The sequence below is a fragment of the Gigantopelta aegis genome, chromosome 13 (genome assembly GCF_016097555.1).
Source record: "Gigantopelta aegis isolate Gae_Host chromosome 13, Gae_host_genome, whole genome shotgun sequence".
NCBI classification, from domain to species: Eukaryota; Metazoa; Mollusca; class Gastropoda; order Neomphalida; family Peltospiridae; genus Gigantopelta; species Gigantopelta aegis.
This window is the reverse complement of record NC_054711.1, coordinates 19,896,293-19,915,324: the sequence shown is the minus strand read 5'-3', so window position 1 is coordinate 19,915,324 and position 19,032 is coordinate 19,896,293. Positions and strand designations below refer to the sequence as shown.

General features: G+C 40.1%; 1 protein-coding gene across 1 annotated transcript; it reads left to right on the top strand.

The window, feature by feature from the left end:
- The first annotated feature begins 10,244 nt into the window (after window positions 1–10,244).
- LOC121387194 (kelch-like protein 2) lies at window positions 10,245–11,831 on the top strand. Its single transcript, XM_041518219.1, has one exon. The coding sequence runs from the start codon at window positions 10,245–10,247 to the stop codon at window positions 11,829–11,831; it is 1,587 nt and encodes a 528-aa protein (XP_041374153.1).
- Window positions 11,832–19,032: the final 7,201 nt, after the last annotated feature.

The window sequence follows — 19,032 nt, the reverse complement described above, 5'->3', positions numbered from 1 at the left end:
ATCTGTTCACCTATCAGATGTATGTCTGTTGGGCGATGATGGCAACGTGATGTACATCCATGTTTCTGAAAAAAGAAGAAGGAGAAATCCAGATTGAGAATTACATCGTAGCAAAGTGGAAACCATTTGGTGATTACTTTGGTATCGTTCACCAACATCAAAATCTGATGTGTTTTACAAATAATAGGATCAGAAAATTCAACCTGGCTGAAGGGAAAGAAGAAGATAGTACATTCCCAGAACCAGCTAAACGTCGCTATGTGTGCAACGTTCTGATATTGTGACACGGGACACATTACAAGGCTACGTCATTCATCACAGTGTTACTGGCCACCTTGTTGTCCAAGACGAGAACGACATTTATGGAAATGTTGAGTTATTTCATGAGACAAATCAGTTTGTTTCATATGCACATGAGACACAGTAATATATTGTTCGTTGCTATATTTTATTATTTCTCTTTCATTCGTAGCTAAGAACACAATTTTGTTGAATGTATAATAATCTGATTGTGGTAGATCGCGTTTTGTACTATGCACATGTGACAGACGCAGGTTGTCCATTATCTCTTGAAACGTTATTTGTCATGAGACAATGATTGCATTAATAACACTACAGGAAATTACCAATTTTCTTTTCATGTACGATCGCTTACTATATGAAAACGCACACAAACCGACAGGTTGAACAAGTCGAGTGATTTCATAATCAATGGACCCTTGCAGCTGTCTCTATCCGGCAATAGCCGTCGTTGGCCCATTGGACTATTTCTCGTTTTCATACAGTGCACCAGAACTTGTATAATAAAGACAGTGGTGTATTTTTGTCATGTCTGTGTGATGATGCATATAAAATATGTCTTGCCACTGCTTTCATCTATACTGATACTGTTAATGTATCGATAAACGTTTTCTACTCCTGTCACGGGGATTCTATAATACCCGTAACTGAATAAAACACGATTATCAAAATATCTCTCCTAACTGTATATCTATTAGATCTCTCTGTAACAGGCGGTTAAACCCTAGTATGGCTCGTCTCTAGGTATGATCAGATATACGATCTTATATAAAGTATATATTATTATAGCACGTTTAGCTCACTAGAAACACAACAAAAACACAATACACTTTGGAATCTGTATTAATCTACGCTGACAAATGTACAGCCGTAGTAGTTAATTAATAACAACAATAATAACAACCCAGAACTGATCACTTAATTAGTTAATCTCTAGGTGTCTAGTTACACAATATGCGAATCACTTCACCGTTACACCACACCCACACGTGTGATAATTGAGAAACGCTTCCAGGAGAAGTTAATTAATAAAGGAATTACAACACCATTCCTAACTGGTTAATTTTTAATTAACCCTTACTACTCGTTCAGTAACGTGTGATAATTTAGGAACGCTTCCAGGGGAACTTAATTAATAAAGGAATTACAGCTCTATTCCTAACGGGTTAATTTTTAATTACCCCTAACTACTCATTCAGTAACCTTGTAACACAGAATTAATACTGGTACCGATCACAATAAAGACAATAACCTACAGTGTACCTAGGTCGTCTAGGATGACTGGCTAAGCTTTATATTACCAAATACTCGTATAATGTTAGAACAAAAAGTCTACGATTTACTTTGTCAGATGACCGAAGACACTGTCTAAAGAATATTGGTATAATACAGTATTAAAATATTTAAAGTCACATCAATCACATCAATGTTATACACAGAGCAGAAATGATATTTACCAAAGTCCAACGGACTACGTTCCCTGGGAGCTTCCTTTTCGTTCTCCTCGATATCTCTAAAAAGTAGCTATTTATTATAAATCAGAATTCGCCTGGGGGTACAAGGCGGTGCCTCCCCCTATCATCTGATATTTCATCTCTACTAGCGTCGATATATTTCTCTCTGATCGTCTGACTTACTGACGCCATCGTCGCCAAATCACGGTCGTCGAAACCGCACTCGCAGAGGTATTACGTAACTACTCGCCACATGGCCTCAACAGCTGGACTAAGTGCATATTGGAATGTCCGATCGCGCGAAGTATTACGTAACAAGTTGCCCACCTGGGCTACGGGCAATGAAACTGCACACGGCCCTCTAACACAATTAAAATCGCCAAAGGCGAAACAAATTTAAGAGCATGTACCGTCACAATACCAAATATGCATCAGAGTGGATATCAATGCCTGCAAATCGAATGTGTGTGATCATTTGTGTGTTTATAGTAGCTCAAAGTAGATCTTGCCTTGAATAATTTCGTACATTGAAAACAAAATTATGTTAGAGCTAGTACAAGCATTGGGAATACAGGAAACACATTGTATGTACAAACGTTAGTATTCTAAACAAGGAAATGTAACTGATATGTTATTCTATTAATTAAAAAGCCCTGTTAGCCCAGGGGTGGGGGGTGGGGAGGGGGGGGGGGTCATATTTGTCTGTCTGTAAAACTGTAATATTCAAGAATGACCCTTTAAGAGTCATGACTGCCATTTCTAACTGAAGTATAATGTTGAGGAAAACACTTAAAATATATTTGGTACAATGAGTTAATTAAAATTATACTCATGAAATGTATGCAATTGTATTTCCATTCAACACCAAAGCTATTTAAACTTCCCCTAAGTAAAAATGAGCTTCGTGTCCTGGATGAAGGTGCCAACGTAAGTCGACACCGGCGTCCAGGACAGGCATGCACTACAACAACTTGCTCTGAATGTGCACGTTACATCCGAAACCAAAACGAATATTGTGAAATATGTCCTCTATGTTAACTAGACATTTGTATTGTCCTCTAATATTATAACATCATATTTTGTGTAATGTCTGAGTGTTGTTAAATAAATAAATTCATCCAAATTCCCTTCTTTCTTTATATTATTATTAGTTTCATAATTATTATTATGTTTTCAGTCCGTAGTTTAAAGCACGTCAGCAAATCGTTTAAAAGTGAGCACTGTGCTCTCAATATATTACATTTTCATCGAGAGGAAAAAAACACAAAAAAACCCACTTGATCTGGTGGTTTGCTATTACGTGTTCCCGCCGCATATTTCTTTTCGATCATACTGTTTGTATTATTGTTGTTGCTATAATAATAATAATAATAATAATAATAATAATAATAATAATAATAACAACAACAATAATAATAATGAACACCACAACGTCTAATAAGAATCGTTCGAAGATGCCCTTTTTCTGATAGGCATGACGTTGATGACAATTAGATACCACTAAAAGTGTTTTTCTGATAGGCATGACGTTGATGACAATCAGATACCACTAAAAGTGTCTTTGTGATAGGCATTACGTTGATGACAATCAGATACCACTAAAAGTGTTTTTCTGATAGGCATGACGTTGATGACAATTAGATACCACTAAACGTGTTTTTCTGATAGGCATGACGTTGATGACAATCAGATACCACTACAAGTGTTTTTCTGATAGGCATGACGTTGATGACAATTAGATACCACTAAAAGTGTTTTTCTGAGTGATGAGAAGTCATATAATTGTTTAGCAATCCAATGGTAAGAAAAACGACGTCAAACAGGAGCACGTGACCTGAAATGCGCATAAGACAAGTTGTGCACATAAAACATGAATATTATTGGGTGGTGATTATTGTGTGGTGTAGGTGGGGGTGGTCTGTATGAATATTATTGGGTGGTGATTATTGTGTGGTGGGTGGGGGTGGTCTGTATGAATATTATTGGGTGGTGATTATTGTGTGGTGGGTGGGGGTGGTCTGTATGAATATTATTGGGTGGTGATTATTGTGTGGTGGGTGGGGGTGGTCTGTATGAATATTATTGGGTGGTGATATTGTGTGGTGGGTGGGGGTGGTCTGTATGAATATTATTGGGTGGTGATTATTGTGTGGTGGGTGGGGGGTGGTCTGTATGTATTGTATGAACTTTATTGCATCAATAAGCAATACAAATTACCACTTTTATGAACAATAAAGATTCGGAGCTGGGTTTCTTCTTTTTTTCTGTTTCTGCTTCTTCTTTTTTTCTTCTTTTTTTGAGGGGGAGGGGCAGGTGGGTGTGGGGTTTTATTTATGTTTTACTTTCCTTGGGTAGGGTCCAAACCAGCTGCCCCACCTGGAACTGTTCCACTGTTAATAATAGGGATTCCCCACCTCTGGAATATTGAAGGGAATGACTGTACACTAATTTCTCAAATCTTCATCACCAGACTTCAAGTATATCCAATTCTCTATGGATCCATTTTGTGCACACACACTTTTTGTTCGCTAGTATATGTTTAATGAAAGATTTGTTTTATCCAAGGCTTCAAAATGTATTTGTTGTATTATTAGAAAGAGTAAGTTGTTTACTACAAGCAATCTGTTAGTTATATGATCGTTGTCTCCCTTGGTACAATTCTTATAATTCTTCTTCCTAGAGGAGGAAATGGTTGACCCCTGCCCTCCCCACCCCCCCCCCCCCCCCCACCCGCCAAAAAAAAAGAAAAAAAGAAGTTCTTTCAAGCTTAGCAGTTTTATCTTTCTTCACCTGGTGAATACCCCCTGCCCCCAGTTACTTTCGGCTAGTTGCGGCCTTGGTTTTACGTCTGCACTTATATAACTAGTCTGCTTGAGATTCTCGAAAGCCGTAAACAGTCGATGTGTTCCGAACGGGCTGATGATATCCATGCGATTACCCTGACAGTAACCAAAACAAGTTCTCAATAGAGTTATTTATAAAGTATCACGTCCTGACCTACATAAGCTGAGAGCAATGGCATACATGAGTGTAGGTTAGCGAGACGTACATTATCAATATATGGACCCGGACGACACTAGCTTTTCGCTAAGTAAATAATCTTGTCTTGTATAAGCTGAGGAGTCTTATTTATCAAGACAACTGAAACACATTAATCACGATTTGAGTTGTCTAATGACAATTAAAGATACATGAGGCGAATATATTTCTTTATGAACTAAGTCGTCAAAAACCGTTAGAATTCTACAATCACATTCCCTTTGTAGATCTACCGTCATTTTAGTTGTCTGGCTAATCCGAGGCTGTACGTGTTGAAAAAAATGAAAATAAGCTAATTTAATTTTATTGCTGGGTTGCTGGGGATTCAGGCGCAGATTCAGGGGCAGGCAAGTGAGAGGGTATTTCCCCGTCCCCGCCTCTTTTCACCCGAACAACTTACTTTTAATATAAAACAAAAACTATTTTGTTTAACGACATCACTAGAGTGCATTGATTTATTAATCATGGGATATTGGATGTGAAACATTTGGTAATTTCCACATATAGTCTTAGATTAGTAGCAAGGGATTTTTGTATATGCGCCATCCCACATACAGGACAGCACATTCCACGGCCTTCAGTGTACCAGTTGTGGTGCACTGGCTACAATGATAAAATATCCAACTGGCCTACCGACGAGGATCAACGCCCTAATTTGAATAATGCACTAATAAAAAATATTAATAATAATAAAACATTCTAGAAGGCTCCTCCTACTGTGTCCACCACTAGATCCGCTCCTGGGAGTGGACAATATGTCTATCAAATGACACGCAAGGGCAATCCCACAAATAATTGTTCGTAGGTTGGAATACTGTTTAAAATCATATATATTTGTTTGGCGTTATGAACATTCGTTTTCTTATAAGGTTGATGCAAACCAGGTGCGGATTCAAGGGGGAACACAGCCCCATCCCAGTTCAGACTGGTAAATGTACTTTCCCTACCCCGTCGGTGGGCCCATTGGGCTATTTCTGGTTCTAGCCAGTGCACTACGACTGGACTATATAAGGCGGTGGCATGTGCTATCCTGTTTGTGGGATGGTGTATATAAGAGATCCCTTACTGCTGATAGCAAACATGTAGTGGGTTTCCTCTCTAAGACTAAGTGTTAAAATTACCAAATGTTTGACATCCAATAGCCGATGATTAATAAATGAATGCGTTCTAGTGGTGTCGTTAAACAAAGCAAACTCTTTATTTTAAACTTTACTTTCACTAGTAATGTATATAGAAATTATTTTGATTTGTTTAATGGCACCACTAGAGCACATTGATTAACTAATCATCGGCTATTGGATGTGAGACATTTGGTAATTTTGACTATTAATCTCTAGAAACTAGGGCCCCGTTCCACGAAGCGATCTTAGCACTAAGATCAACTTAACTGCATAGGGTAGCTATGGATCTATGGTAATCTTAGCACTAAGATCGCTTTCGGAACGGGGCCCAGCTACGTTTTTAATTTTTTTTTATTAGTAACAAGGGATCTCTTATATGCACTTTCCCACGGACAGGGCAACACATACCACGGTCTTTGATATACCAGTCGTGGGACACCGAAGTAGGAACCTAGGGATTTGTTTTATAAGGTGTATGAAAAACAGGTGCGAATTGAAGGGGAGGTGCGTGAGACACGGTGCGTGAGAGACGGTTATCACAGCCCCACCCCAGTTCGGCCTGGTAAATTTACTTTCAATAGTAATTTACTTAAAATTACTTTTGTGTTGTTTAACGGCAACATTAGAGCACATTCACTAATTAGTAAAAAAAACCTGCTACATTTTGTTCATTAGCAACAAGGTATCTTCTGTATGCCCTTCCCCCACATACTAGACAGCACACACCCCTGTTCTGGATATACCATACGTGGGGGCACTGACGTCACGGATAAACAACAACAAAAACCCAGTCAGATAATGGGTCCACTGTGGAGGTTCGATCCTGCGGCCGAAGCACCTCATGCAAGCGCTCTATCGACTCAACTATATCCCGTCCCTGTATTTTACGTAAGAATGAAGATTTCAAGAAATTTGTTTATCCTAAATAGTCCTACCACGTCTCTTCCCCCCCCCCCATTATTTAACACTAGATCCGCACCTGGGTGTGGGAATAAAACGTGCACCACACGACTGTTCTGTATTATAGCAATTAGCTCGAGTCACCTCCATCCCTCCCCGTATTGATACTGATACTGATAACTGAGGCTTGAAATGTAGTATTTAAACAACTGGAATTCAAAATACGTTCGCGGGACTGTACCCCAGAATCCACTCTTTCAGGTAGTACTAAACCAAATAACGTCCGGCTGGGTCAAAGTTCGAAAGTGCACCCAACTTTTGATAGAGAAGTGATTGGTTATAAATGTGACTGTGTTGGTTGTAAAAAATAATAGTTTCATCTGGGTAATAAAAAAATGCAATTTTATTTCATCTAGTACCTGTATGGGGTACCTGTAAAAAAATGTCAAGTAGCCTTGTGCTTGAAACATGTATGGGGTACCTGTAAAAAAAAGTACTTTAATTTTGTGCAGAACTAGGGTAGTCATAGACGCTACCCGTTATCTCAGAAACGAGCAGCTTGACCCCCCAATTTGTTCTGATTCACTTTAAGTGTGAGGGGTGGTAGTATTTATATCCGTGGCGTTTATGTCGATTGATACGCTGCAGGTAGGAGTTTTAGCCACATATGTTACTATTGTCGTCTATGGGATTTGATTTGGTAGTATACACCCATCAGGTTCAAGCCCCGAACCACCGCACCGTCAGTGACCCACCCCTACTTTCAAATACACTTCACCGTCCCTGTTTTATAAAGCCGATCACCACGACATTGAATAATCGTTAGATGGAAACCTTTTGTTTAGAGGACAGGCAGATTGTCGATGGGTCAGCTCGCCTCATGGAACGATCCATCATATAGCTGCCACTCATCCAGTACTAGGGGCGGGATTTAGCTCAGTCGGTTGAGCGCTCGTTTGAGGAGCTTGCATCGCAGGATCAAACCACCTCGGTGGATCCATTCACATGATTTGTTTTTCTCTCGTTCCAACCAGTGTACAACATCTGGTCAAAGGCCGAGATAAATGTATGTGTTTTCTTCTCTGTGTGAAAGTGAATATAAACGATCCCTTGCTGCTAGTGAACAAAAAATGTAGGGGGCTTCCTATGATGACTATGCGTCAGAATTACTGAATGTTTGTCATCCAATAGCCGATGGTTAATTAATCAACGTGTTCTAGTGGTGTCGTTAAACAAAATCAACTTTAATTTTAACAACGCACATTTCGATTACGGCGTTGTAGCGTTGGATATATGTTTACCTCGTTTTGCATTTTCATCCAGTACTATATCCAGGCGCGGATCCTGGGTGTGTGTGTGGGAGGGAAGGGGTTCTGTCCCCACAAGTTCGCTCCTCCTTGTTTTTCGCCAACATATAAAAATAATAATACTTTAAAACAATTAATAATAATAATAATCATGATTATGATGATGATGATGATGATGATAATAATTTAGAAAAATAAAATAATAATAAAGTAATATTCAAACACCTCTTTCCGTGTCCTGGCCTACGTTTAAATGCTTCATTTCTTTAGCCTCCCTCGTATTCTGGCTTCACCCCCGGTCCACCGCCACCCACCCCCGTCTATCTCGGTCCGCCCTCACACAACGCCACCTTTCACAAACCCACAGATCCGCACCTGAATTGTTTAACCTGAGACTTGAAGAACAACGCGCACCGCTCACTTCGCCTGTGTTGTGATCGTTTGAACAGCCCTAACAACTGGCCACGGTCTCGTGATCTATATGTACCGAAACTGGGTCACCCGTCTCGTGACAGTCATTTTGTCGAGTTATCTGTCTGTTGATTGCGGAGGTGAGTAAACGACTTTTAAAAATCACAAATACACAATTAGTAAATATAATACATATCAGCTTTAACAAAAAATTAATTTAATACTTTGAGTTGAGTTTCAAAAGGCACGTGTGTGTGTGTGTGTGTGTGTGTGTGTGTGTGTGTGTGTGTGTGTGTGTGTGTGTGTGTGTGTGTTGGAAGGAGCAACCTGTAGTGGCGAGGTCACAGTCTCTAGTGGTGAGACAACGCATATTTTAATATTCATTTATATGTAGTAGGGAAACAAAACGTATATTTTGTCTCTCCACCCCCTCCCCTAGTTCCTTTGGGCTTGAAATGGTTCCCATATTTATTCTGAATTGTTTGGTCTCACGCACCCCTTCCCCGGTTCCTATGGGCTTGACATATTTCCCGTATGGCGGACATGTTTATCCTGAATTGTTTGGTGGTACAAACATATACAACACCAAGAAAAGGAATGTTTCTTTAACGCCACATTAACACATTTTCAGGCGCGGATGCAGGGTGGGGAATCAGGGGTCGAAACCACGCTCCAGTTACGACAAAATTTTCGATCTGTGTTCAAAACATCTCTGGGTGATCATGACACGGCCGCGCTATAAAGATCGCTCCAGTCCAGACCCCCTTTCATATATTTTATACTACGGCTGTTTTGGTTATGTTAACATTTGTCCGAGGAAGAAAGAGAGGAAACCCGCTATAGGGTTTTCTTATTTTAAAAGCAGGAATAAATGATACTATGCACTTCCCATCTCTCTCTCTCTCTCTCTCTCTCTCTCTCTCTCTCTCTCTCTCTCTCTCTCTCTCTCTCTCTCATCGAGGCTCGGTTGTAAGATACTATATATGGAATATGGGAGTTGGGGGGGGGGAGGGTTAGAGCACACGCTCTAGTGGAGGGGACACAGTCTCGTGGGGGGGGGGGCACAATGCATTTTTTAATCTTCATTTATATGGAGTAGACATGAAAAAAGTACATTTCTCTCCCCCTTCCCCTCCTCCGGTTTGGACCTTGATGTTATCAAGATTCTTTGTTTAAATAAACAGTTCCACCTGGTGTGTGTCAGTAGGAAAGACTGCCTTAACGGCAACAGACTTAAGTTTGTCTCTCTAACTTAGTTACGTTCAATGACGAGATTTAACTCAGTCTGTTGAGTGCTCCCTTGAGGTGCTTGCATGACAGGATCAAACCACCCCGGTGCATCCATTCAACTGATTGTGTGAATTGTCGTTCCAAACTGAGCACCACAACTGGTCATAGGTAGTGGTGTGTTCTGTTTATCTGTGAATAAGTCCATATAAAAGATCCTTGATGCATTAGGAAAAGTGTACTGGGTTTCCTGTGGTGACTACCAGTCAGAAATAGCAAATGTTTAACATTCTCTAGTGGTGTCGTTACACAAAACAAACTTCATAACTTAAGGTGTGTGATAAATACCAACTTAAAGTGTTTTACGCTTCAATTTTAGAAAAATACAGCCCTGGTTTGTGCACAATTGCAATATATTTATTTTTTTTGCTAATGAAAATCAATTTTAAAAATTTAATTTCAGTTCATTCCAGTAGCTGTTTAAAATGGAGGGCATTCAAACCCAACTTCTGCAGAACATTCATCAAGAGATGATCAACGGTTCGTTCAGTGATATACAGGTGATTTGTAATGACGAGACAACGACTGGAAGTCGACTCGTTCTAGCAGCGTTGTCACCTTACTTCCGGGCGATGCTTACATCAGGCATGACGGAGAGTCTGACGGGCGTCCTGAAACTTCCCTCTGTGTCTCTGTCAGTATATCAGGACATTCTCAAGATGTATTTCTGCAACATTAATCTTATAAACGAGGACAACTGTATGCATATTTTAGACGCTGCCGAGATGATGCAGCTTGATCATATCAAACATCTTTGTAAGATCTACTTGAACCAAAATATGGAAATAACTCTTCAAAATTGTCTAAATTTGTGGAGAACCCTGAAACTCTACAATTTCCTTGATTTGTCCAAACGGGCACTTTCCTGTTTTACTGATAACTTGGCTGATTTTGTTAAAACGGAAAATGTTATTCATCTGGCAAAGGCAGAACTTTTGGAAATAATTTCCGAAAATGACTTAACCTGTAAAGAAGATGACATTCTGAAAGTTGCCATGAACTGGATTGAACATAATAATCCAGAACAAGAGGACGTCCAGAGTATTTTTGAAAATGTGCGACTGGATATTGTTGACCGACAATTTCTTGTTAATGAGATAGCGTTTTCAAAGATCGTTTTTGAGAATAGCGCTGTGAGGGAAATGATAAAACACGTTTCATGTTCAGCCCGGCCACAACGTACACGCACAACGAGGTTTGCTGCCAACCGACCTGATGTCTTCGTACTACAACACACCGACCTGTTACTGCTATCTTGTTTCACGTCGGAAGAGAAGTGGGAAGACGTCCCGCCAGCCCCAGTAGATCCTGGACAGTATTATCCAGCAGCGAGTTTGGATAACACGATCTACATCACTGGTGGTGATAAACAACCGAAATGTACACTGTTGTATGACACCATTAGACACGTGTGGAACGTAGGTCCAGATCTCAACCACGAACACTGGTGTCACTGTACAGCCACAGCTAGTTCTAAAGTGTATGTAATAAGCGGTTTGGATACCAGCACAATAGAAGAGAAGAGCGAGAGTGAGGCGCAATGGCAGGTGGTTGGTGATTTGGGATTGAACAGATTGCTTGCCTTTCCTGTTGCAGTTGGTGAGAACATCCTCGTTATGGGAGGACGAATAAATTACATCCCATCAGCTCTCATCCAGTGTTTTAACACTGCAACCCGCGCTGTCACAAAGCTGGAGACAAAGTTATCTTGTACCTCCTGTACAATAAGAGGATCTGTTCACCTCCCAGATGTATATCTGATGGACAGCGATGGCAACGTGATGCATATTCACGTCACTGACAGAAATGGTGAAATCCAGGTTGAGAATAAACTAACAGCTGAGTGGAAATCCTTTGGTCATAGATTTGGCATCGTTTACCGACATGGAAAACTATTGTGTTTTAGTAAAGATGAAATCATAAAATTCAACCTGGCTGAAGGTAAAGAAGAAAATAATACATTCCCAAACCCATCTAGAAGAGGCGACGTGTACGACGTCCTGACCATTTGACACGGGATACACTACACAGCTATGTCAATAATCACAGTGTGATGTATGGACATTTATGGACATGTCTACTCATTTCGTTATGATAAATGTGTTTGTTTTCGTGTACATATACATGTATGCACATATGAGACACGGTAATGATTGTTCATTAATCTGTTTTATTATATACTCTTTAAAAAGTAGGGACACTCTAACAAGCATTTACAGTTATCGCCAAAATTTTAAGGTATATTAGCTGTGGGGAATGGTTATATGATAATAGTGAATTATTTGGGCAAACATTACAACCGGTAGTTCAGTATTACAGTAGGTTTTATGACTACCAAAGATCTTGAAAGACGATTGGGGTCAGAAGTGAAATTTGAAAGTTGACGTTTTTTATCAGTAAATCGCAAATTAAAACAATATAAATTATTAAAAACAAAACAATAGCAACTGTATGATCAACAGAATGAAAATTATTGACAGAAATAATGTTCCACAGTGATTAATCGACCTTCCTTGAAATTGTCAAAATCGAGAATGACGCCCCACGCACGTGTACAGGGTTTATGCTTTTGTCGCCATCACCCGCCGTAATACGCTAGTATACGCTACGCCGGTTGGCGGCGTCAGCTGGCGACTGCCGGCAGACATGATCGCGCGTTTAGCGTCATTGTCTCAAGGGTAAATCAACGCTCGCAGGCGCCAAACTATTTTCAAGGCTCCATGTAGATATTTTAATTTTCCAGATGTCAAGATGGCTAACATAAATTCTAATGCAACAGTTATAATTGGAAGTAAAGTTTGTTTTTATTTAACGACGCCACTATAGCGCATTGACTGTTTAATCATCGGCTATTTGACGTCAAACTTAATGGTCATTCTTACACAGATTCAGGGGAAACCCGCTACATTTTTTAACTTAAATGGCAATAAATTAAAAAATAGAGAAAAAAAAAGCCAGTAGTCGAAATGACCAATGGACGAAAAGGTACCGTAGACGAAATGACCAGGGACGAAAAAAATCGTGGAAGATATGACCTGTAACAAGGGATATTTTATATGCATCAGGGCTTCTATATTATGGTAGTCCCACTCCCATGGTTAGTGATATTCAATGTTGGGCCAGTAAATAATTAATAGTGCAATGCCCGACGGCTAGTGATTTCTTTTTATCAAATGTCGCAGTTAAGTCTATTTAGTATATATGCATATCCTGTCTCCCAGCCCAACCCCCAATATTAGTGTTTTAAGCTCTATCTCCCTCTTTAGTAAAGTAGGACTAGCGACTTTTTAATCGTGGCTAGTGCATTCTTAGAATCACTGATCCCATGGCTCGTGGATATTAAACAACATCTAGAAGCCCTGATGCATCATCTCACAGACAGGATAAAACATACCACGGCCTTTGTCCAGTTGAGCAATGGTTGGAACAGGGAAAACCCAATCAGAGAATGAGTAAATGAGTAAAACTCCCTATTATATGTGTTGTGGAATGATGTGGCTACTTCTGATTGGCTGAATTGGCGGCGTTTGCAAGCGCACATCTTGAAAGTTCAACACAATTAAACTTTGGAAATGTTTATGCCGAACTGAGCTGGTTTACGGCGAGTGCTCGCAGGCGTTTAAAGTTTAAACCTTTGCGCTGGCGAACGCCGGCCGCCACCGGCTGCGGCCGTATGCTAGCGTATTACGGCGGTTGACGGCGTCAAAAGTATAAACTAAGCTTAATGCACGTGCAAACTATGGAATGCGTTTCGGTGTGTTAATAAACAGACCTGGACGTTCTTTACTAGGATGTCTGTGGTCAAAACGTATGTTCGGTCTAATAGTTAATATTAACATTAATATTTCAGGTTTCCCTACTTTTTTGAAGAGTATATTTTTTTAATTCACAGACAAGAACACAATTTATATGAATGTATAATAATCAGATTGTAATATGTACATATGTGACACAACGTTTATTCATTAATCTGTTGACAGGTGGATATTTGTCTCGAGACAAAGCTTGTATTAATGAAACTACCGAACATTACAGATTCACTTTTCTTGTAACATCGTTTACTACATGAAAACTCTGGTTCACAAACTCCAGAGATTGCTTAATCAATGGACAATGTCAGGTGTCTTCATTCGATATAAGCCGTCGATGGGCCCATTGGACTAGTTCTCGTTCATCCAGTGCTCCACGACTGGCTAATACACTCTAGAGATTTCTTATTGAAATTCAGTTCTCGTTGGATGCAGTCGTTTGGTACGGGGCTATCTTATGTCGGTCCCAAATTTATTTTTATTTAACGGCACCACTAGAACACACTGTGACCGGCCTCGGTGGCGTCGTGGTAGGCCATCGGTCTACAGGCTGGTAGGTACTGGGTTCGGATCCCAGTCGAGGCATGGGATTTTTAATCCAGATACCGACTCCAAACCCTGAGTGAGTGCTCCGCAAGGCTCAATGGGTAGGTGTAAACCACTTGCACCGACCAGTGATCCATAACTGGTTCAACAAAGGCCATGATTTGTGCTATCCTGCCTGTGAGAAGCGCAAATTAAAGATCCCTTGCTGCTAATCAGAAGAGTAGCCCATGTAGTGGCGACAGCGGGTTTCCTCTCAAAATCTGCGTGGTCCTTAACCATATGTCTGACGCCATATAACCGTAAATAAAATGTGTTGAGTGCGTCGTTAAATAAAACATTTCTTTCTTTCTTTTTTTTATTGAAATTCAGTTCTCGTTGGATGCAGTCATTTGGTACGGAGCTGTCTTATGTCGGTCCCAAATTTAGTTTTATTTAACGGCACCACTAGAACACACTGTGGCGGGCCTCGGTGGCGTCGTGGTTAGGCCATCGGTCTACAGGCTGGTAGGTACTGGGTTCGGATTCCAGTCGAGGCATGGGATTTTTTTATCCAGATACCGACTCCAAAACCTGAGTGAGTGCTCCGCAAGGCTCAATGGGTACGTGTAAACCACTTGCATCGACCTGTGATCCATAACTGGTTCAACAAATGCCATGGTTTGTGCTATCCTGCCTGTGGGACGCGCAAATAAAAGATCCCTTGCTGCTAAAAGGAAAGAGTAGCCCATGTAGTGGCGACAGCGGATTTCCTCTCAAACCATATGTCTGACGCCATATAACCGTAAATAAAATGTGTTGAGTGCGTCGTTAAATAAAATATTTCTTTCTTTAGAACACACTGTTTTATTGATTATCGGCTATTGGATTTCAAACATTTGGTCATTCGGGCATATGGTCTTAGAGAGGAAACCCGATACATGTTTCCATTAGTAGCAAGGATTTGTTTATATGCACCTCCCCACAGACAAGACGACACATACCACAAACTTTAATATACCAGTCGTAGTGCACTGGATGAACGAGAAATAGTCTAATGGGCCCATCGACGGCTTATATCGGATGAAGACACCTGACAGTGTCCATTAATTGATTATTTAAAGAATACGTGGTTATGTCTAGGTCTGGATTCGAACCCATAGCCTTTGACATAGTGCATCGCTATTTGCTGTAATGGTGCGCATTGGATCATAACCACACGCCTTCATTATTAAACAAACGTTTATTTCAGAACGTACGTGTATTGTTACAGAATTAAGTGAATATATTTTATTATTCTATCATAGTTAAAGTTTGTTTTGTTTAACGACACCACTAGAGCAAATATGTTAATGATAGGTTATTGGAGCTCAACAAATTGAATAATTCTGAAATGTAGTCTTAGTGGAAACCTGCTATACGATTCCATTAGTACCAAGACGTCTTTTACATGTACTTTCCTAGAAACAGGGCAGCTCATACCACAGTTTACCCCCAATCGGTCGCACGACCAAACCACCTAAGGCTATCATTCTAGCAACTGAACTAGACACCGCCAATTGGTATCACCTGGGTTGGGGGGTGGGGTGGGGGTGGTGGGGGTGGGGGACGAATGATCATAGTGATTTTCGTCATTGAGGTTACAGGTGCACTTACTTTAGGTTGGAGCCAGTACTGGCATGAAAAAAATCACACATTGCCTCAGGTGGGATACGAACCCAGTACCTACCAGCCTGATCATTATTTTCTTATACGGTTGATGAAAATTGGGTACAGATTGAAGGGGATGCCGAATGATAGACGCTTATCACAGCCCCATCCCAGTTCAGCCAGGTAAATGTACTTTCCCAACATCGTCGGTGGGCCCATTGAGCTATATCTCGTTCTAGCTCGTGCACTACGACTGGAATATATAAAGCGGTGGCATGTGCTACACTGTCTGTGGGATGGTGCATATAAGAGATCCCTTACTACTGATGTAGCGGGTTTCCTCTCTACGACTGTGTTAAAATCACCAAATGTTTGACATCTAATAGCCGATGATTAATAAATCAGTGTGTTTTAGTGGTGTCGTGGGTTGTTTAATGACACCACTAGAACACATTAATCAATTAATCATCGGATACTGGATGTCAGACATTTGGTAATTAATCGCTAGATAACAACTACTTTTTTTATTAGCAACAAGGGATATCTTATATGCATTTTCCCACGGACAGGACAACGCATACCGCGGTCTTTAATATAACAGTTGTGGGACAGCGAAGTAAGAAACAAAGGTTTTTTTTTTTTTAAAGGTGTATGAACAGCATGTGCGGATTGAAGGGGAGGTGCGTGAGACACGGTTATCACAGCCCCACCCCAGTTCAGCCTGGTAAATTTGCTTTCACTAACAAGTTACTTAAATGTTATTTTGTATTGTTTAACGGTAACATTAGAGCACGTTCACTAATTAGTCATAGGCTATCAGACAGTTGTTAATTTTGACTCGTAGTGTACCGAGAAAACCTGCTACATTTTTATCATTATCAACAAGGTATCTTCTATATGCACTTTCCCATATACTAGACTGCACACACAACTATCCTTGATATACCAGGTCATATATGGGTCACTGACGTCAACGATAAACAAAAAACCCAAAAGCAGTCACATAATGGGTCCACTGAGGAGGTTCGATCCTGCGGCGGAAGCACCACAGTCAAGCGCTCTGTCGGCTCAACTATATCCCGTCCCAGTATTTTACTTAAGAATGAAGGTTTGAAGAACAGTGTTATCCTAAATAATCCTATCAGGTCCCCCCCCCCCCCCCCCGTTATTTAGTACTAGATCCGCACCTGGGTCTGGAAATAAAACGCACAACTCGATTCTTCTCTATTATAGCAATTATAGGTTCGAGTCACCTCTAGCCCTCCCCTTATTGATATTGATACTGATAATATACACCACTAGAGCACATTTGTTTTATTCATCGGCAATTAGATGTCAAATATTTGGTAATTTTTAAATACAGTCTTAGAGTGGAAAACATCTAAATGTTTGCATTAGTGGCAAGTGATATTTTATACTCATAATCCCACAGACAGAATAGTAGGCTACATACCACGGTCAGTCGTGGCGCACTGGCTAGAACGAGAAATAGCCCAATGGGCTCACCAACAGGGATCGATCTTATACCGACTTGCAGCAGGCGAGCGCTTTTCCATATGGCGACGTCCCGCCCTATGATTGACAAAGTTAGTGTGACATTTTTAATGTGTTACTTTAATAATCAATACTTCTCACACAACCGTTCGTTGTTACATTACCGGTTAGGCGCACACTAGCGAGCTTTACATGAGCTGTTAAACATTGGGGGGGGGGGGGGGGGGGGGAGGCGTTTTGGTGGATAAGGGCTGTAAATGTAATATTTAAACACCTGAAATTAAACATATTTTCTCAGGATCATGTCCCAGAATCCCATTTATCATAAGCGTACGAGACAGGGGGTTGGGGGAGAGGAGACAAAATCTGACAGATTATCGATGGGTCAGATCGCCCTGTTTCCAAGCCTGCCTTATGGAATTATCTTTCAGCTGGTGCATTCTCCGGGAACGTGTCTTGTCCCTGGTGTGGTTAAAATAGACATGGTATAGGGACATATTTACGACTGACTTGTAACACAGATATCACACACAGTCGAGTTTCACAACAGATAATATTACCTGTGTACTTGTAAGTACTGACATGTAACAAAGAGATATCACACGCAGTCGAGTTTTAAAACATATACTATTACCTGTGTACTTGTAAGTACTGACATGTAACAAAGAGTTTCACAACATATAATATTACCTGTGTACTTGTAAGTACTGACATGTAACAAAGAGATATCACACGCAGACGAGTTTCACAACATATAATATTACCTGTGTACTTGTAAGTACTGACATGTAACAAAGAGATATCACACACAGTCGAGTTTCACAACATATAATATTACCTGTGTACTGACATGTAACAAAGAGATATCACACGCAGACGAGTTTCACAACATATAATATTACCTGTGTACTTGTAAGTACTGACATGTAACAAAGAGACATCACACACAGTCGAGTTTCACAACAGATAATATTACCTGTGTACTTGTAAGTACTGACATGTAACAAAGAGATATCACACACAATCGAGTTTCACAACATATAATATTACCTGTGTACTTGTAAGTACTGACATGTAACAAAGAGATATCACACACAGTCGAGTTTCACAACATATAATATTACCTGTGTAATTGTAAGTACTGACATGTAACAAAGAGATATCACACGCAGACGAGTTTCACAACATATAATATTACCTGTGTACTTGTAAGTACTGACATGTAACACAGAGATATCACACACAGTCGAGTTTCACAACAGATAATATTACCTGTGTACTTGTAAGTACTGACATGTAACAAAGAGATATCACACGCAGTCGAGTTTTAAAACATATACTATTACCTGTGTACTTGTAAGTACTGACATGTAACAAAGAGATATCACACGCAGTCGAGTTTCACAACATATAATATCTGTGTACTTGTAAGTACTGACATGTAACAAAGAGATATAACACGCAGTCGAGTTTCACAACATATAATATTACCTGTGTTCTTGTAAGTACTGACAGTTAACAAAGAGATATTACACACAGTCGAGTTTCATAACATATAATATTACCTGTATACTTGTAAGTACCGTCTCTTAAGGTATGGAAATATGGGTGCATACCTGTAAACGTTGTTGCCTTTGTTATCCAACAGTCCAGTTACAGTCAATGCATTACGACTGGTATATCAAAGTTCCTGGTATGTGCTATCCCGTCTGTGGGAAGGTGAAAATAAAATATCAAT